Source organism: Ahaetulla prasina, chromosome 12, assembly GCF_028640845.1.
Source record: "Ahaetulla prasina isolate Xishuangbanna chromosome 12, ASM2864084v1, whole genome shotgun sequence".
In the NCBI taxonomy this organism is placed as follows: domain Eukaryota; kingdom Metazoa; phylum Chordata; class Lepidosauria; order Squamata; family Colubridae; genus Ahaetulla; species Ahaetulla prasina.
In genome coordinates, this window is record NC_080550.1 from 13,538,519 (window position 1) to 13,559,479 (window position 20,961).

At 42.1% G+C, this 20,961-nt stretch overlaps 1 protein-coding gene across 1 annotated transcript in view; it reads left to right on the plus strand.

Moving 5' to 3' along the window:
* Positions 1–1,537: 1,537 nt before the first annotated feature.
* Positions 1,538–20,961, plus strand: part of EDC4 (enhancer of mRNA decapping 4) — a 46,817-nt gene continuing 27,393 nt past the window's right edge. Inside the window, exons 1-14 of the mRNA XM_058155057.1 lie at positions 1,538–1,702; positions 5,902–6,058; positions 7,276–7,387; positions 8,338–8,437; positions 8,890–9,079; positions 11,158–11,305; positions 12,045–12,149; positions 14,628–14,737; positions 15,751–15,837; positions 16,306–16,401; positions 16,624–16,726; positions 17,767–17,947; positions 19,419–19,491; positions 20,233–20,324. Of these exons, the coding sequence (XP_058011040.1) occupies positions 1,627–1,702; positions 5,902–6,058; positions 7,276–7,387; positions 8,338–8,437; positions 8,890–9,079; positions 11,158–11,305; positions 12,045–12,149; positions 14,628–14,737; positions 15,751–15,837; positions 16,306–16,401; positions 16,624–16,726; positions 17,767–17,947; positions 19,419–19,491; positions 20,233–20,324 (1,630 nt within the window). The 5' untranslated portion in view covers positions 1,538–1,626. The remainder of the gene's footprint in view (positions 1,703–5,901; positions 6,059–7,275; positions 7,388–8,337; positions 8,438–8,889; positions 9,080–11,157; positions 11,306–12,044; positions 12,150–14,627; positions 14,738–15,750; positions 15,838–16,305; positions 16,402–16,623; positions 16,727–17,766; positions 17,948–19,418; positions 19,492–20,232; positions 20,325–20,961) is intronic.

A 20,961-nucleotide genomic window follows, 5' to 3' on the forward strand; every position in this document is an offset into this window, starting at 1 on the left:
ATTACTAACATGCTTGTTATGTGAATCTGGTTTCCCCATTGACTGCTTATCAGAAGGTCACCAAAGATGACCCCAGGACACTGCGGTCATCTGGATTCATATCCAGATGGATATGAATATGAATCCATTGTCAAGCATCTGAATTTTGGTCACATGACCATGAGGATGCTGCAATGGTCGTGAGAAAAATGGCCATAATGCACTTTTTTCAGTGCTGTTGTAACTTTGAACGGTCACTAAACGAACTTGTGAGTAGAGGGCTACCTATAAAAATAGAATTTACATGGGTTGTTTTTTTCCCTCTATGCAGAAGGAAAATACAAAATATTTTCTAGAGTGTTTAATGAGAGGAGCTAGCACATCGCCGAGATGGCTGCTTAGCAGCAGGACTTCCAGAGACTCCTTACCTAGCAGCCCTGTGCATATTTAGAAATTAAGGATCACTGTTACTTGTCTACAGTTCCCTGTACTCGGGGAACATGGGTAGCTGAGGATTGAAACGAGGGGTCCTTGGTGCTCTCTTGAGCTTGGTTGTTTTCTTGCAGAGGCTTCATTATCCAAACCAGGTGACATCATCAGTGCTAGTAGTAGTAGTAATAGTAGTAGTAGTAGTGACTACTAGCACTGATGATGTCACCTGGTTTGGATAATGAAGCCTCTGCAAGAAAACAACCAAGCTCAAGTTAAACTGTCTACTGTTGACCTCACCCCATTCCTAAGAGGTCTGTAAGGGGCGTGCATAAGTGCACCCGCGTGCCTACCATCCCTATCCTACCATTCCTTTTTTTTTTACTTACTCTTTTCATGTATCCAAATTATGTTTATACTTTTACCCGTTATCTTATATGTGATTGACTAAATAAATAAATAAATAAGAGAAGCACCAAGGACCCCTCAAGAATCAACTGTCTCTTTTCATGTATCCAAATTATGTTTATACTTTTACCTGTTATCTTATATGTGATTGACTAAATAAATAAATAAAAAAGAGAAGCACCAAGGACCCCTCAAGAATCAACCGTGCTTGCTTATTGAGCATTCAATGTATAACTGAAAGCCTCAACCGACGGGTTGCTCTGAAGGCATTAACGTGTCACTGGTGAAGGCGGGATGTGTTCGTATCTTTGTATGAGGCCGTATAGAGATATACGCACGGGCGCTTCTTCCCCCTATCCGGGGAAAATCTATATATTTTTCGTTTGATGCCACTCAAAGGCGTGTCCGCCATCAGAGAGGACGAGGCGGCTTTCGACCGCCGTCCTATTCTTTGAACTAGACGCCTCCCTGCAATCATAGCACGGCTCCTTCGCCGAGAGGAAGCTCAAGAAAAAGCCCAGCTATGTCAGGGCAGATAACGAAGGACGCCGCGCTCCCCTTTCGCCCGCTTTTTTTTTTTTCTTTTCTTCCCCCTACCCAACCCCTTGAAACGTTTCCCAATCCAGCGTAGAGACGCTGGGCGGAACCCGCGGCGCCGGCATGCGGGTTTCCGACGGGAAGAGGAGGCCGGCCGGACCGGAAGCGGAAGTGGGGGCGGCGAGTCGGGCTCGGCCTGTCTGGGCGGCAGGCGGGCGTGAGAGGCGGCGGCGGCGGCGGCGGCGGCGGCGGCTTCGGCCTTGGCGGGGCCCGATGGCCTCCGCGAGCATCGATATCGAGGACGCGACTCAACACCTGCGCGACATCCTGAAGCTGGATCGGCCCGGCGGTGAGACGCGGCCGGGGGTGGGGGGGGGTTTCTCGGGCGGGGTCTGTGATGCTTCGGAGCCGCTTGGCTTCGGGGCTGGAAGGCAGCGCGAGTGCCCGGCTTGGAATTCCTTCCTTCCTTCCTTCCTTCCTCCTTCCCTCCCGGCAAAGCCGGCCGCGCCGCGCCTGATGAGGTGGCGCTGGCCGGAAAGAGCGAAGTGGGAGAGAAGCTGCCCTTCCCTCCTCGCCATTGCCCCGTCCGAAGGGCCCCGGGTGGCGGGCAGGCGGAGGCAGAGAGTTTTTTGCACTCGGGGTTGTAAGCATCCGCTGCCTTTCCCTTGGGAGCAAATCCTCTTGGAGGAGCTCTGGGACTCAGTCCTATCCGAAGTGGGTAATGGGAGTAAATGGACCGTTTGCTCTCCGGTACAAAATTGGTGGGGAAATCATTCCCACTCAACTAAACCCAAGGAAGGGGGGGGTAAATTCCAGAGCTTCTAAGGTTTTGATTTAAAAAATGGAGGCAGAATAGAATAGAATAGAATTTTTATTGGCCAAGTGTGATTGGACACACAAGGAATTTGTCTTGGTGCATATGCTCTCAGTGTACATAAAAGAAAAGATACGTTCATCAAGGTACGACATTTACAACACAATTGATGGTCAATATATCAATATAAATCATAAGGATTGCCAGCAACAAAGTTACAGTCATACAGTCATAAGTGGAAAGAGATTGGTGATGGGAACGATGAGAAGATTAATAGTAGTGCAGATTCAGTAAATAGTCTGACAGTGTTGAAGGAATTATTTGTTTAGCAGAGTGGTGGTGTTCGGGGAAAAAACTGTTCTTGTGTCTAGTTGTTCTGGTGTGCAGTGCTCTATAGCGTCGTTTTGAGGGTAGGAATTGAAACAGTTTGTGTCCTGGATGTGAGGGATCTGTAAATATTTTCACGGCCCTCTTCTTGATTCGTGCAGTATACAGATCCTCAATGGAAGGCAGGTTGGTAGCAATTTTTTTTTCTGCAGTTCTAATTAAAAAGCATCAATGTATTGTATTGCATTGCATTGCATTGCATTGCATTGTATTGAACAAATGGTAGGAATGGCTTAAGATTAGAAATAAAGGAACAAAATAAAGGGGAGAAATTAGAATCGTACAATATGTAAACAATAGATAATATAAGAAAGTAGAAAAGTGAAGCTGTTAGTATGAGATAATTTAATGTAAATCAAGAAAATGGGATGAAAAAGAAAATAAAATAATAAAGGAGAAATGTGGGGGGAGGTATAAAAGCGAAAGAAGACCACTAAGAAATGTTTAAAAATAGGAGATAGTTGTGTGTTTGTCAGATTGTGTATCACAATAATATAAATTTTAAAAAAGCGTCAATATTTTACTTGCTTTTTTTAAAAAAAATCTTCCATACCTAGCACTGTACAGCATACAGCATTCTGTGTTCAGATTTCTTTGGTGTGATTTTTTTTTCTACTTTAATGATTAGCCCGTTGGGCCATATTAAAGTGCAGAGTTCCAGACACAAATTATTACTAAAATCTGATAAAATACAATTTAAAATGGAATTGGATAAAATACAATTTAAAATGGAATTGGAATAGAATACGATTTAAAATGAATTTGGAATAAAATACAGTTTAGAATGATAGCTTTGATTAGCCTACAGGCCATATCAAAGCACAAGGTGCAAACACATATCACCAATAAAATCTTATTACAAACAATTTAAAATAAGAGTAGGGTAAAATGCAATAGTTATAGGATAAGATGCAATATAATTTAAATACATAAATATATAAATGGCATAAAATTATATTTTGATGTCACCCTTACAATCTACCCCAATCAGTCCCACGTTTGCAGATCTCAACCAAACCATTTTGTTTAAGTACTGTGCTGTGTTAAATATTATTTTCAGATTCTGGCCCCGTGTTCAGATTTCTTTGATAGATTAAGATAACCTTTATTGTCATTTTTTCCCCTGTTGGCAAACAATTAAAAATGAAATTCTGTTGCCAGCTCTCAAAAGTGTGCATATACATAACACATATATAGATATGCTACATACCTACATAGGTATATACCTCTGTTTGCTTATGTAATCCATATTTTCTGCTCTATTTTCCTTAACATTGGCTTTTTTTAGTTTAACCAATCCTTTAAATCAGCGTATTTTGACCTTGCCTCTTTTAACTTGCCTGCAGAAGTTGTGAATGCTCCAACACTGGAAATTTTTAAGAAAATGTTGGATAGCCATTTGTCTGAAATGGTGTAGGGTTTCCTGCCTCGGCAGGGGGTTGGACTAGAAGACCTCCAAGGTCCCGTGCAACTCTATTATTATGTTATGTTAACAGATGTGGGCTTCAACTCCCAGAATTCCACAGCAGTTAAAACATAGGCAGACTATCTAAAGACCCTTTTTTCCACTAAATTTAAAGTTAATCAATCGTCCATCTGCCTTCTTGTTCTTGTTTGGTGCTAACTGAATCCATTTAGCTGTCTCTCCAACCTGTTTAGCTGTTCATACAACTTGATTCCTCCAAGGACTTTTCCACACACCCAAATTTAAGGGTTCATGCAAAGTTACTAATTCAGTGTAGAGATTTTATGCATGATTAATGCTTATTTGATCTGAATTATTGGTTTTAATAATAATCCAATAATTAGATATTTGTACTTTTTTAAAAAGCCATTTTTTAAAAAGAAAGCATTTCTGCATACCCATAATGATAGCCAAAGTCCCCTAATTAAACTATTCTGTACATTTGTACTCAAAATATTTCAATTTCCATGCTTAACAGCCTAGAAAATGGCTTGTGTTGTTCTATAACCCTGTGTGTTTAATTTATTTATTTTGACCACTGGCTTGTAGTGTAAAACTATAAATATAAACTACAAATATATCATTTGAATTCTTACAGTGAATGCATTAGCTCATCTCTGTGTTTGCCCTCTTTTGTCAAACCTTATTTGCCGTTTGACATTTAGAGTGGTAATAAATAACAAGTGCAGCTGTCTTTATAAAAGCTGCAATATGGTAATATTTGGGCAATTGTTTTGATATGTATGTGTTGTGTGAAAATTTCTGTGGTTTTATATTGTAGGGCTTTTTTAAAAAGAGTTTTAGGTCAATTGCTTTCAATATAAGCAAAGTGAATACCGTATTTTTCGGAGTAGAAGTTAGTTCTACTTAGTTTTTGGGGCGGAAAATAAGAAAAAAGCTGATTGGCAGGTGGATTGGCCTCTCCGAATACCCCCAATCAGCTGTTCCCAGAGGTGAATTTTATCAACAGGTTCCTTGGTTGTGAGCTCTGTGCCTTGCTTTTTTTTACTTTTTTTACTGCCTCTGAAATTCCGTTTCAGAACAAACTTTTTTCTGCCTCTGAAAGCCTCTAAAACAGAGCTTCAGAAAAAAAGCCTCTGAAGCTTTGTTTGGGAACTTCTTTTCTGAAGCTCCATTTAGGGCTTTTTTTCTGAAGCTCCCTTTGGGGCTTTTTTTCCTGAAGCTCTGTTTGGGGCTTTTTTCCTGAAGCTCCGTTTGGGGCTTTTTTTAGCCTCCGAAACCTCCATTTGAAAAGCTGGACAGGGCTACATTTGGAGTAATAAGATGCACCCAAATTTTCACCCTCTTTTTTGGGGGAAAAAGGTGCGTCTTATGCTCTGAAAAATACGGTAGATAGCTTAATATACTTCATTTGAAAGTCTTGTGGGGGTATTTGAAGCCCTTGAAAAGTTGGGGAAATCATGAAGTGGAACTGAAGTTGAAGTCCATACATTTGGAGAAAGCCTAAATTGGGGAAAGCTGTTCTAGAAAGAGTCAATAATTTGGCCATAAACGAAATGTTTGATGTAATGTTGTAGATTAACGTTGAAGTATAATACTCTGCAGGTAGATTGTAGACTGTTTATACTTTCAAGTCTATTGATGGTTTGTAACAGATAAGCAATATTTCTTCCTCCCAAAACTCCAGCAAGAACGGAAAGACTGTTCGTTCCCCATGCCCAAAATTAGACTCATAGAATTAAGTGCTATAGAAAATCTGCCTTGCTCTATTAAAAATAACACTGTTTCATAAGTCAGCAGTACACAGTACTTCAGTAAAAGGTTGGCTAGTTGAAAATATACACAACTCTGTGACAAGACAAAGTAAATATGAATTACTTGGTTTTTCTCTCTCTGTTTCCCCATTCTTCCTACCTTTCAGGGTCAGTGAATGAAAACCAGAGAACATCCAGTTCATATAATGGTGACCTGAATGGTCTTCTTGTGCCAGATCCCACCGCAGCTGGAGATGGCTCATCCTCCACTAAGTCCGTTCCACAAACCGTTCCTCTCGGAGCCCTGCAAGACAAGCAAGTTATGTAGGTATCTTAATTGGTGAGGCAAAAGCGAAAGGCCAAAATACGTGTGATTTGTGGTCTCTGGAATCTCAAGAAGCAAATGTTTTCTCCTACAGAGATGTGGTTTCCCTCTATTCTGGTATCCTTTATATCAGGGGTCTGCAACCTTGGCAACTGGAATTCTGAGAGTTGAAGTCCACAAGTCTTAAAGTTGCCAAGGTTGGAGACCCCTGCTGCCTTATATTAAGGTTTTGTAAAATTGTGTGTGGTTTCTGGGGTGGGTTGAATTAGTACAGCGCAGGGGTGAAATGCTCCCGGTTCGGACCAGATTGGTTGATCCGGTAGCGATGGCGGTGGGTGGTTCAGTAGCAAAAATCCCTGGGCCCCATGCCCACCCAGTCACCCACTTCCCCGCTTGCAGCTTCTTTTAAAAAATGCTTTTAAAAGTAAAAAAAAGGCTCTGACGATCCCAGCTGAGCTGCCTGATCGTCAGAGCCTTTTCTTTTTTTTTTTTTTTGGTAAAAACATTTTTTAAACAACCTATTCAGCCGAATAGGTTGTAAAAAAATGCTTTTAAAAGTAAAAAAAAGATTGTGTGCCACAGCTGATCTCACACACACACACACACACCGCACGCTGTTCTACTTACCCCATGCCTCCTTTTGGCGTGCACTGTGTGCGCGCGCACCACACATTTGGTGCGCATGCGCAGCCAGCGAACCAGTACTAAACCGGTTCAGATTTCACCACTCGTACAGTGCCTCACCTATAGATGTTTCATGCTACATTTTCCCTCCTGCTTTTCTCCAAATGAACTTCAGCTGCCATATTGGAGGCGCTCTGTTAGTAGAAGTCCAACATGTCTGGAGAGGCACCAGACTGGTTGGGGAAAGCTGATTTAGAGGAACAGAGGAGAAACCTGTGTTGTAAAGAGCAGTCACTGTCCATTGGGGGCTTGCTGCTCCTGGTTTATTTTGCCCTTTGAGTTATTGTTCTTGCCGTTCCTGGTTTATTTTCTTCTTTTGCCCGTGGATGGGCAACGTTTGTATTCAATCTGGACCTGTAAAATATATTGTTGGGAATGCTACAACGCAGTAGCAATGCCAACTGCTTGATTCTATGTATATGGTGAGCATGGTCCCGACTCTTTGAACAATTCACAGAAAAAGTTCACTCTTGATGTCCCGGAGACTGACTCATTTTTCTCTTCACTGCCTGCCCCTGCCCCCAACTTTTAGCTGCCTCTCTGGAGACGATAATTCCAGTTGTATGGTGATTCTTGCTAAAGATGTTGAAATAGTGGCCAGCAGCGATTCCAGCATCACCAGTAAAGCCAGAGGAAGCAATAAGGTAAATACAAGAAAACAGCTTCTTATTAGGTCATAACACTCTTTTCTTCTTACCTGCTGACGACAAGCTCATACCTAACCTGGTATTATAAGAGAAAAAATATGCATCTTTTGCAATACTACATAAATGATGGCAATCTAAGTAGACCTTCATGTGTATTTCTGCCAATCAGTCAGTCTGTTCTAACTAAGTCCCTTAAAATTGCTCAATTATATTACCCATCTTGTCAATCTGTCTGTGTGCCGTTGTAATTTCAAGAATTGCCAGGACATTATTTATGTCTCGTTAAGGAACAAAAGGGTTGTTAATTTGTTGTCTAACGTGTCTATATTCAATAGACCAGGGGTCTCCAACCTTGGCAACTTTAAGCCTGGAGGACTTCAACTCCCAGAATTCCCCAGCCAGCACTGCAGATCTTCCCTGCATTAACTAAAGTGTCTTCCAATCCATCTATCTCTCTTGGATCAAAGCCAGTCAATGTATCAAGGAGTTAAAATCCTCCAGGCTTAAAGTTGCCAAGGTTGAAGAACCCTGCAGTAGACCACATTCTTTCCTTCTTCGTATCATTCCTGATTCCTCTTCATTGCTGAGAAACATTTTAAAATATTCAAAAGTAATGCTTGTTTGCTGATCGGTTTCTTTTTCACGTGGCTGTGAGCTTTTCTTCTACAGATTAGACAGCGGCCATCTCCTTCTCAGCTTCACAGCTTGCTTATCGTAGAGCATCCATAGATCAGGGGTGGGCAACAATGACCCCTTTATGCCCTGTGGACTTCCAGTTTCCAGGTTGGCTCAGGAATTCTGGGAGTTGAAGTCCATAGACTGTAAAGAGGCATAGTTGCCCACCCCTCCTATATATGGTAGTCTTTATTAGTGGTTTTTCTTTTGATGGGTATTGAATTGATTTTAATGTTACAGCTGTTTGTCTTCTTTTTTTTCCCCCCTGCCAGGTTAAAATCCAGCCAGTGGCCAGGTATGACTGGGAGCAGAAATATTACTATGGCAACCTCATTGCTGTCTCAAATGCCTACCTGGCCTATGCTATTCGAGGTGAGACATCTTCCCATCCTCCCAGTGTCCAATTCTGAAGTTTCAGGTTGGGCTTCTTTTGCAACTCAACTTTTGTCCAGTGGCCTGTGCTGGACCTTGTTCCATCTCCGCACTAGAACGAGGAATTAGAATAGAATAGAATAGAATAGAATAGAATAGAATAGAATAGAATAGAATAGAATAGAATAGAATAGAATTTTTTATTGGCCAAGTGTGATTGGACACACAAGGAATTTGTCTTGGTGCATAAGCTCTCAGTGTACATAAAAGAAAAGATACGTTCATCAAGGTGCAACATTTACAACACAAATGATGGTCAGTATATCAGTATAAATCATAAGGATTGCCAGCAACAAAGTTACAGTCATACAGTCATAGGGAATTAGCATTAGAATTAGAATTAGCATTCCCCTGCTCCTCTTGACTAGGTGTGTTTCCCTCCCCCCCCCCAGGTGCCAACAGTGGCTCGGCCATGGTGCGGGTCCTGGGTGTCAGTACGGCCGAGCGGACGCTTCTGAAAGGCTTCACTGGGGGCGTGGCAGATCTGGCTTTTGCTCACCTCAACTCCAACCAGCTGGCCTGCCTGGATGAAGCTGGCAACCTGTTTGTCTGGTGTCTGTCTATGGAGAATGGAAAAATCCAGTATCTTAACTTCAATGTTAACCATGATGCAGTGATGGAAGTCAAAAAATTTTTTACTACCGGTTCTGTGGGCATGGCATGGCTTTGTGGGCATGGCAGGGGAAGGATACTGCAAAATCTCTATCCCCACCCCACTCCAGGGGAAAGGATACGGCAAAATCCCCATTCCCTCCCCACTCCAGGGGAAAGGATATTGCAGAATCTCCATTCCCACCCCACACTGGGTCCAGCCAGAGGTGGTATTTGCTGGTTCTCCGAACTACTCAAAATTTCCGCTAACTGTTCTCCAGAACCTGCTGAATAGCACCCGTGCCATGATGGCAAAGGGTCATAATATTGGTAGATAGTTAGTCTGTGGTACAATTTGCAAAGCCTGGCTACTGTTGTAAGCAGTCGATGCCAACTTTTAAAAAAACAAAACCCTACAGTAATGCATTATTACATTACTTAATTCTGCAAGCCAGAACTGGGCATTGATCTTTTTGATTTCAGCTTGCAAAATCTGAAATCTTGACTAAATTAGAGCTCGGATTACACTCTTGCATTCTAGTCTTTATGTTAAAAACTTTTTCTCAATATTAACTGTTCTGTTTGTGACTTTTACACATTTATAACATTTATAACATTGCAACTAGCTAAAATCGAAGATAATTGATGCATTTATCAAACAGAGAAATATAAATACTGAATGCTATAAAAAGGAAAGTTCAGTTGTGCTATAATGACAATTGTTGATTTTTATTTTTATTTTTTAAAAGGAGAAATGGAGCTTTCCTGCCCAGTCTGGAAAACAGTGATGAAAACTTTATGTGTTGGTTATTCACATAAACTTGTGTTTGTTTTAACTACGGTATTGCCCCATCCTTAATGACCTAATTCACACATACTTCTAAGGAATGAACCATTGCTTATAAACCACAGTGACTTAAGGTTCACACAATGAGTTAAACCAACGATTTTGCAGTTTGAATAAAATCTGCTAGGTCAACCGCTGGTAGTTTAATATTCTTTGGGACTATTAAAAGTGGAAGTAGGTTTTTTACTGTTGCTAAAAGATGAGGACAAGGTGTTACGTAAACTCAGATTTTCATTCAGTCAGGTACCATTTATTTCCAGCATACCTGAGGTAGACCAGAAAAACATTTAAGAGCCATAGTGGCTCAGTGGTTAGAATGCGGCACTGCAGGCTACTTCTGCTGGCTGCCTGCAGTTTGGCAGATTGAATCTCACCAGGCTCAAGGCTGACTCAGCCTTCCATCCTTCCGATATGGGTAAAATGAGGATCCAAATTGTTGGAGGCAGCGGTCTGTAAAACAGCTTAGAGAGAGCTGTCAAAGCACTGTGAAGCGGTATATAAGTCTATTGCTATTCTTCTGGAGTAGGCTTTTACATCTCACCAACCCCTCCGCCTTGCGCTGCCCCCAATAGGATCCTTTCCAGACACAATAGGTTGGGCTGTGGGTCCTATTGGAAGGCACCAAGTTGAAGGTGTCTGCTAGTTTCCATTGCTAGTGGGATCATTTCCACGCTGACTGATCTTTCCCATCAGCCTCGACAACTTAGTTTTGTTTTTTAAAGAAAGGACAGGGATGCCAAGGACTAAATGTGTGCTTTGCATGCAGTGGCATATGAGGTTTGGAGGCCTGGCTTGACTGCTGTTGTCGAGCAAGGGGAAGGAGAGAGTAAAAAATTGAAGCAGCATCAAAAATTGAAGCACTCAGCTGCAGTCCACAGTGGCTGTGGACTGCAGCTGAGTGGTCAGGAGGGCTGAGGAGCTTACCTTGCTGTTATATATAGTTATTGATTGATAGGTGTCATCATCCCTAGACCACGTAGATTTCCCATATAGTGGGAAAAATACGAAAGTGCTTGCCATCTTTCCGAGGTGGGTAAAATGAGGATCCAGATTGTTGGGGGCCAGTAGGCTGACTCCGCAAACCGCTTAAGAGAGCGCTGCAAAGCACTGTGAAGCGGTATATAAGGCTAAGTGCAAATTGCTATTGCTATTAAAATTGAACTTCCGGGAGGCTTTTGTAAAGGGGAGAACGGTGGAGGTCTTCCTTAACTTCGGTGATCAGAGAAGAGATCTTGGTGAACATCAAGCGACCCGATGGGACTCCTCTGAACAACTATCGGAGGATAATATGGTGTCCCTTCATCCCTGATGAGAATGAGGAGAGCTGCGAGGAAGGCAGCCAGACGCTGGCATTGCTGCATGAAGATAGAGTAAGCATTTCTGCGGCTTTCCTTCTTTTCCCTTTGGGAATGGTGCTGTTGGGCCACTCGGCGTAAAATTGGGGTTGTTGTTTTTTTTTTAAAGCAATGATGGGAATACAGGTAGTCCTCGGCTTATGTTGACAGTGGCGCCCAGAATTTCTGTTCTTAGGCACGCGGTTGAGCAGGTTTTGACCCGTTTGACAACCTTCCTTGCCAGAGTTGGTAAGTGAATCTTTTACACGTGTTCAGTTATTAACACGGTCGCTAAGTGGATCCGGCTTCCTTCTTGACTCCGCTTGGCAGAAGGTCGCAAACGGGGATCACTGGGACCGTCATAACTATGAGTCAGTTGCCAAGTGTCTGAATTTTGAGCGCGTGACCGTGGGGGTGCCACAACAGTTGTAAGTGTGAAAAAAAGGTCATCGGTCACCTTTTTTTTCCAGCGCTGTTGTAACTTTGAATGGTCACTAAATGAATGGTTGTAAGTCAAGGAGTACCTATAGACTACCTGAGATAGGTAGGATTTATTCCCCAACATTCAATCAGAACTGAAGAAGCTTCTTGGGTGGGGAGCAAAATGTCTTCAGGGGAAAAAAAAACCCAGTCCAGTTGCCTTTTGTAAAAAGCACCTTTGGGACAACCATGACCTAGATGACCGAGAATCTCCATAGACATCAACCTGTTGGGATGATTCCTAACTGACCCTTAGCATGTACTTTTTGCTCATCTTTTCCCTTTGTATTGGCAGGCTGAAGTCTGTGACCTTGACATAATCCGAGCCAACCATAGTTCATGGCCAGTGGAAGTAACCAACATCAAGGAAGGCTACATTGTGGTGAAGGGTCATAGCACGGTAAACATTCAGCCATTGTCTTGGTGTAGGGGCACACTTTTTGACCGAGGTATTCTAGCTCTCTGTTCTGTGTGTCTTAATTCATGAACCTCAAGTATTCCTCTTGGCCTTGGTTCGGATGGCTGATGACACTAAAAGCAAGACATTCTTTTGCAGTTATTGCTGGCGTTTGCACATAGTAAGCCGGGATGTGAGTGAGCTGTGATTGGGAAAATAACCCATGAAGAGTTTTAAATTAAACTCAGGATTTTGCTGAAGTGTCCTCCCATAATCTAGGAACAATGTCCTCACATCATCCGTTTCAAATTGGGGATTTTCTTAGCTGTTGATCCTGAATCTTTTGGTTCTGCTTCACTGTTAATTCTGGATCTTGATCTCATATGATGTTTTCTACCTCCCAGTTTGTGTAACTGTCCATACTGGGCCACCAGCATGCTACCAGTAGGAACAGTATGACTTCTTCAGCCAGGATATCTGGTTTTTATGTACAAATAGACCTAGCAAATGTTATTGGAAGAGAGGCTATTAAAAAAATAGCCTTGCCCCACTTCCGGTGTGGCGTCACAGTGAGACAGTCGGGATAGCGGGACTCTGCAAATTCCTGGTCAATCCTCATTGAGAGGCCCTAAGGGTCTAAAATCATCCTGGAGGGGTGACGAAGAAAGGACGGATCCCTGGCTGATCTCAAGAGAGCAGCGGTTCGCTCAATCCTAGGCACCTTCCCTATCAACAAGGAAGAGAAATGGCCATTATGGCCAGAACGAAGCTTGGGGCAACCGAATAGAGAACTGAGAGAGATGGTTTTCAACTTCTATATTAGAGACTTAAACTCAAACAAAAGACTTTTTAAAAGAAAGACTCTCCAAAACGTTGAGAAAGCAGCGAACTAATACATGGAGACAGATTACAGACCCAAAAGAAAAATAAATTTTAACGGAAGACTACAAAATTTTAAAATATAGAAAGACTGGACTGGAACCTGTAGTATTGTGAAAAGTGACCTAAATTGTGGATAATATTGTTTGACTATTGGAAGAAGTTATATAAAGAAAAATGTTTCTCTCCCCCCCACCCCCCTTTTGACAATCAGCTGTTATACTTTCACTTCCTTTAATGCCGAAACTTAGAGCTGGGATGCCACCCACTGGTGAAAAAAGATATACTATGCTTTTTGGCTGCTTGGGAGTAGCTGATGAGCCTTTTGAAGAGGTGGACAAGGTGGCAAGGTGGACTATAACAGAAATTACCATTGAAACTGGATACTTGACTTGTGGATTAATGAGATTTGGGGAAATTTGGTGGGCCATTCTGGATTATCAACAATATCTGCTAGAACATTCTACGAGGCGAAAGAAGAAAAATTAAACAAGATTTACAAATTTGGATAACTTAGAGGGAGCAAATTGGAAGATTTTGAGGACTATAAAAATTGTGAACAGTTCCGGGACTGAGCTAATTTGACTTTTTTGGTGTTTCTGGACAATTTGGATTTTGGTGGATTATTGAGTAACATTTAGCTTATTAAATTAATGCAAAATGTTTCAACAGGAAAAAACAAATACACTTCTAAAAGAAATGTTATTGACGCTTCAATGTATTCAAGAAACTTTGACAAGAAATCATAGGGAGATGATGACTTTGATGCATGATACAGATGTGAGACTAGAAAACGTTCAGCAAACGACAATAAAAGATGAACAAAAAATCCAGAAAATAGAGGAAAAATCAGAAGGAGCTGAGGAAAGAACAGAGGAGTTAAATCAACAAATGTCACAAGCAGATAAAGATACGGAAGGGACAGCAAAAATTCTTAAAATGCAACAGGTAGACTACTCTTTAAGAGGTCAAAATATAGAAGAGGATAAAGAGAAAGATCTCCTAGAAGTGATGAAAGAATTACTGACAGGTGCTCTAGAGACTCAACAGCAAGAGTTAGATGTTGAGGCAGATGAAATACTCGGACTTAATATAAGGGATGTAAGGAGATACAAGATCCCAAGGGAGGAGTATTGAAGATTTACCAAAAAGTCAATAAGAGTTGAAATATTAAAATCGGCAAGAGATGATGGATAGATATAGAATACTTCTTAATATGGCAATTGCTTCATTAAGGGTTAGAAAATAGAGGTAGAAAGTAGGAATTGGAAAATAGCATTACGTATACTGAAACATAATTGAATACATTATAATTACTATGTATATGTAAATGTTAGAAGTTGAAAGATTATGATTGTGTATACCTAAACAGTATTATTATTGTTATTAGTATTGTGTATAAAGTACAGCGACCCAGATTATACACTGTTCACTAAGCACATATGTATGTTAAAAAAAAAAAAACTACTTAAAAATTTATTTTTTAAAAAATAGCCTTGTCCCATCCCCATCCAGAATAGCAGAAAGATGGCTGTTATTGTATTTCAACTGTGCTGCAAAATATAGATGACTGCTATATTTTTACCCCTTGCTCTTTTATAGCGCCTGAGTGAGGGAGCGCTTTCTCCTGATGGAACTGTCTTGGCTACAGCAAGCCATGATGGCTACGTCAAATTTTGGCAGATTTACATAGACGGACAAGATGAGCCAAGGTAATTTCAGAAACAGAGAACTTGTCAATAAAGGAGAATGTTTGTACCTCAGGGTTGAAATGAGGCTTTGGGGCTCCCTGAGCTTGGTTCTTTTCTTGTGAACATTTCATTACCCAAACCAGGTAACATCATCAATGCTAGTAAGAGCAAACTTCACTCCTTACCAGCACTGATGATGTTACTTAGTTTGGGTAATGAAACGTCTGCAAGAAAACAACCGAGCTCAGAGAGTGCCAATATTTCTCCTCACAGAGAAAGCTGAAGTACCATATTTTTCGGACTATAAGACGTACCTAAATTTAAAAGAGGAAAACAACAACAAAAAAAGGTTTTTGGCCTCCCTTTTTTTCGGGCCTTTTGTGGGGGGGCTTTTTTTGGCCCGTTTTTTGTGAAAAACCAGGCTGAAAAAAGACCCCAAAAAAGCCTTGAAAACAGGTTGAAAAACGCCTCAAAAACAGGCCCCAAAAAAACCTCAAAATGGGACAAAAAGCCCCGAAAACAGGCTGAAGAAAGCCGTGAAAACGGGCTGGAAAAAGCTTAGAAAACAGGCCGGGGAAAAAAAAAAGCCTCAAAAATGGGCCCCCAAAAAAAGGCCCGAAAATGGGATGTGCGGAGGCCGAAAAACAGCCAGTGCATGAGCGGGGCTTTGGCAATATTCAGTCTATAAGAGACAAAGACATTTTCACTCCCTTTTGGGAGACAAAAAAGTGCATCTTAGAGTCCAAAAGATATGGTATGTCTAAAACTTTCCCTGGGTTGTAGAAACAATTTCATTGTTAGAACGATTTAAAAGTTGGTCTGTCAAGCACCCTCTACATTTTCACATGTAGAGAAGTGGCTTGCTTGCAATTCCCTTCATGTGGACCTAGCGGTTGTAGTTCATAAACTGCAGATCACACATCTTTAATGGGTAAAGTGAACATAGCCATTAGAATCTTCTTCAGGAAGGCATGCCTAAAACACTGGCTTGGAATGAAGTGTGACTCTAACCATGGTTTGTTTGTTTTCTTCAGTCGGTGCCTCCATGAATGGAAACCTCACGAGGGCAGGCCTCTTTCCTGTTTGCTCTTCTGTGACAACCATAAGAAACAAGATCCAGAGTAAGTGATGATCCTGGTCTATACGAAGGGGGTTAAGGGACTCTTTGCCAGTGGGAAGAAAATAGCTGCAGGCCCACCCACCGCCCTGCATTCTTAAGGAGGGTCCTGCAGTTGTGAGGCTGGGCTGTAGAAAATAGAGCAGGAACTCAAAAATGAGTTGTGGCAGAGCAGTATTGTCTCTCTGCTATAATGTGCCCTATCAATGTGTGTTTAGGTGGATATTTGACAGAAGAGATCTCTTTATGTAATTAAAACTTCCTGGAATATCCGAGATTTCCACTTGCGGGAAAGATCTTTTTATCTTCCCAAGCTTGACTCCGATTTGCTAAAGTTATGATTGACCGTATTAATTTACTATGGCTGGAGGAGTTGTGTGTGGTTTTTTTTCCTTGTTGCAAACCACATTTTCTTAACAACAGTCTTTTTGTGGGCTGAGGCAGTTTTCTTCCTGTCCATTCATTACGGCAGGGTTCCTTTTTGGAGGTTTCTGATCACTGGAGCAGATCAGAATCAAGAGCTGAAAATGTGGTGCACCGTCTCATGGACCTGCCTCCAGACTATTCAGTAAGTGTTCCTGTAGCTCAGGGGTCTCCAATCTTGGCAACTTTAAGCCTGGGGAATTCTGGGAGTTGAAGTCCGCCAGGCTTAAAGTTGCCAAGGTTGGAGTCCCCTACTGTAGCTGACATTCCTTTAGTGGGACTGGGGGAATCGGATCTCCAAGAAAAAGAAGCTGAATAAGTAAGTTCACCAGTGTGTCATGACTGCTCTTTTTTCGGTCAATTTCAGGTTTTCTCCAGATATATTTAGCTCTGTGAGCGTCCCTCCCAGTCTGAAGGTCTGCCTGGATCTCTCAGCCGAGTATCTAATTTTGAGTGATGTGCAAAGAAAGGTAGGCATTCGAATTTTATTTTATTTATTATTAAATTTATTCGCCACCCATCTTACTGTCCTGCAGAACAGATGACTGTGGGATACAAAAATTGTCAGATTCGGGTTAATGTCAGGCTTCCAAGTAACACCCCCAACAAAAGAAAACTCCGGAGGCTTGAGTTTCCTCAAAGTTCCATTTTATTAGAGATGTCATATTGGCACATCTCGGAAAACCCGAATCTGAAAGCTTCCAGGTTTTCCCCACCCAAAGGAAACTTCAAGGCCTTGCCCAGCACCCACATGTCCATCACATTGTCCAATCAAAGCACCATCCCAACTGGAGATGCCTCCCAGTCACACCCCTCCAGATGCAGGGCAAGATGTCCTTGACTCTCTGAGAAAGGAATGTTATTTTGACTGCATATCACCCTGGCTCCATACAATCCCACCTCCTAGTTCTGTTTCTACCATGGTAGATTAGACATTTTAGTACTTCCTGTCTTCTGTTACTATAGTGAAAGTCCATCTGGAACTGATGGTAGCTACTTGATTAAGCAACACCTGCATATGGTCCTTTGTTTATTTTATGACGTACTTATTTAAATGATTTATGTGGCCATTTATCTGGTAATGAATGGACAACAAAGTGTTATTAAAGCAGTACAGCTAGTCCTTGACTTACGACCGCAATAGAGTCCCAGATTTCTGTGGTTAAGTGAGACATTTCTTAAGTGAGTTTGGGCTTTCTTGCCCCAGTTGTTAAGTGAATCTAGAGGTGGAATCCAGCAGGTTCTGACAGTTTCTGGAGAACCGGTAGCGGAAATCTTGAGTAGTTCGAAGAACTGGCAAATACCACCTCTGGCTGGCCCCAGAGTGGGGTGGGAATGGAGATTTTGCAATATCCTTCCCCCAAGAGTGGGGAGGGAATGGAGATTCTCCTGGACCAAGGAGAACAATCAACTTTTCTCCTGCTCTGCTGAGCTTTACCTGCTTCCTGAGCCAAGATTGAGACCGTTGTCTCCTCTTGCAGCCTCTAATGCAACGCATTATCTTTCACAGGTCTTATATGTGATGGAGCTTGTCCAGAACCAAGAAGAGGGCAAAGCTTACTTCAGCTCCATCTCAGAGTTCCTGTTGACTCACCCGGTCCTAAGCTTTGGCATCCAAATGGTCAGCCGCTGCCGACTGAGGCACACCGAGGTCCTCTCAGGAGAAGAGGAGAGTGATGGCATCAGTGCTGGTGAGTAAAAAGATGGATGCCTCTTCCCTGAGATGAAGACGCCCAGGAGACATCATTTCTGGACACAGAACAAGAGTTGGGCATGATCAAAAACAAAGGGCTCTCTCGCTCAGTTTTCTATTGGCATGTTGGCCAAGCAGACTCCAAGCAGACGCTCTGCCGACCTTTTTTTTTTAGAATTTTTTTTTATTTTTTTCAAATAAACAAACAAACACACATACAAACAAACAAACAATGTATTTTCTCTGAACAGAGCATTGACCAAGTCAAAAAAACTTATACAGTTTATAACAGGGGTCTCCAACCTTGGCAACTTTAAGCCTGGCGGACTTCAACTCCCAGAATTCCCCAGCCAGCTTGGAATTCTGGGAGTTGAAGTCCGCCAGGCTTAAAGTTGCCAAGGGTGGAGACCCCTGGTTTATAACATCCCCAAACACGATTTATATATTTCAATTTTTTTTCATAATATTCTTTCTCTCTGCTTTTTTATTTTATTTTCCTTCCACTTCTTATCTAATACATAAACAATATTACCATTTGCCCTAACCCCAAATCTTTCATTATTATCAATTTATTTTCTCTCATTCCCTTTTTCAATTTACAACCCTTTAATCTGAAAACAGTCCTTTCCATCAATTCCTAATTTCCTATTATAATTTAATATTTTATTAAATGGACCAATTTATCTTTTCTTATTTCCTTGCTAGTCATTTTACCATTTTATCACAAGAAATATATTTCTTTAAATTTATTTTTCAGATCTCCTTCAATAATCCAAATCAGTTGTAATAATATCAAATTTGCAAATCCTCTCTTCTATTAACTTCCCTTCTTGATAGATAATTGCTATGCAGGCCTTCTGTAGATTCTCCAGACGCTGGTTTTCTTGCACAGTCTTTGCAGACCAGGACTAGCCTCTTCCTCCATCCGTTTGAGTCAGTCCCCCTTTTTAGATTGCCCATTTCCAGTAGCAAAATCTTCACAGTATGAAGCTAAACTGACTTTTATTCCTCGCCTGTTAACATTCAGATCATCTGTGGGCATGCAAGCGTTGCCCTAGCTCAGCTCCAGCGTGTATGTGCGTGCCGGCCAGCTGATTTTCGGGCCATTTCCGGCCTCCAAATGAGCCATTTCCGGCCTCCAGAGGGCTTCTGGGGGTGGGGAAGGCTGTTTTCATCCTCCCCAGGTTCCTAGAAAGCCTTTGGAGCCTGGAGAGGGCGAAAAACGGGCCTACTGGGCCCACCATGCCAAAAGTGGGGGGAGCGCGGGGGGGGGTCATGCACGCTTTGAATTATAGGTGTGGGCATGCATGAGAGAGACACACACACACCATGCTCCTCCCACTTTTGGCACGCGACAGCAAAAAGGTTAGCCATCAGTGTGTCCTATACTTTTGCGGTTTTGGCTGGCTGCGGTGGTGACAAGATGGAAAGTTTTATTTTCTTCCCTCAGCTTCTTTTTTTTTTTTCAGAAGGCGCTCAAGGTTCAGGTGCTTCAGGCTCTGCAGCAGGGGTGCTGATCAAACTCTTCTGTGTCCACACCAAGTAAGTTATTTTCAGCGTCTTCCCTCTTATTATTATTATTTTATGGACTTCATTCTACGTGGAATGAACGTTGAGCAGAGGTGGTATTCAGCCGGTTCGCACGAACTCATAGCGGAAATTGCGGGTCGGCCTGCCCAACCGCCCCGGCTCTATGCCATCTGTCAGGGTTTCAAGGAACACCCCCAACAAAATAAGGCTCTGAGGCTTGAGGAACCTCACAAGTTCCAATTTATTAGAGATGTCATGTTGGCACAGCTGGGAAAACCCGAAACTGAAAGCTTCCAGGTTTTCCACACCCAGTTGACAGCTCACAGCCCTGCCCCACACCCACAAGTTCATCACATTGTCCAATCAACTCTTCGCACTCAATTGGATACAATCTTCAGGCAGTCTCCGTCAGATGCAGGATGTCCTTGAATATGGAATGTTGTTATGACTAACTTTCTACCGCTCCAGCAACAACCCCCTCCCAACTTCCCCACCTAAAATATGTGGCACTTAAGAAGCAAAAAGAAAATTGCCCTCCACGTTTTTGAGGCTGGGCCCATGTGCGGAAGGCAAGGGCGTGTGTGAACCAGGCGCAGCGAACCAGTAGTAATATAATGTGAAACGACCGCTGATATTGAGGTGCTGATGTGAGGGGCATCACTAGTTTTGCACGAGGCAGATTTACGTGGAACAAGCGCTTCGGTGGTGCCAGGCAAAGTGTGTAACCTGGAGCCATTTGCCTAAATGTTGCAGGGCCCTTCAGGATGTCCAGATAAGGTTCCAGCCCCTCCATAGTCCAGATACAGTCACTCCACTCCCTCCTCATGGTTCCCGTGAAGACTTTGGTAAGTTCTTTTTTCCAGGTAAAGTCTGGGCAGAGCCTGGAGAAACTTTCCTCTTTTGTTTCTTGCTTGCTGTTTACAAAAAGATGTACAAATTTAAAAAATCAGAAATTTAGTACCAGTGCGCATATCTAGATAATTTATGATCAAGATATGTGCATTTGTGAATAAATTAGATCTGTGCATTTGTTTTTTTTTTATAAATTTGGTTTCCAAGTTTGAATTTATAGTATGAAGCAGTCCGTCCTCCCTCCCTTCCTCCTTCCTTCCTCCCTTCCTCATTTTTTCCTTCCTCCCTCCTTCTTTCCTTCCTTCTTCCTCCTTCCTTCCTCCCTCCTTCCTCTCTCTCTCTCCTTCCTTCTTCCTCCCTCCCTCCTTCCTTCCTTTCTCTCCCTCCTCCCTCCCTCCTTCCTCCCTCCCTCCCTCTTTTTTTCTTAAAAAAATATACACAATTAGCAAAATAATGTTTATACTTTTTGAAGAAGCTTTTTTTTTTTTTAAAGACAATCCCCACTAGCAAAACATACAAACTAAAAAGGGAAAAGGAAAAATGTACTTATACCTCAAATTAGTCACTGGTTTATCATAAATACACTCCTACTATATGTTCAGTTCAAAACATTACTGCAAAATGTCGCCA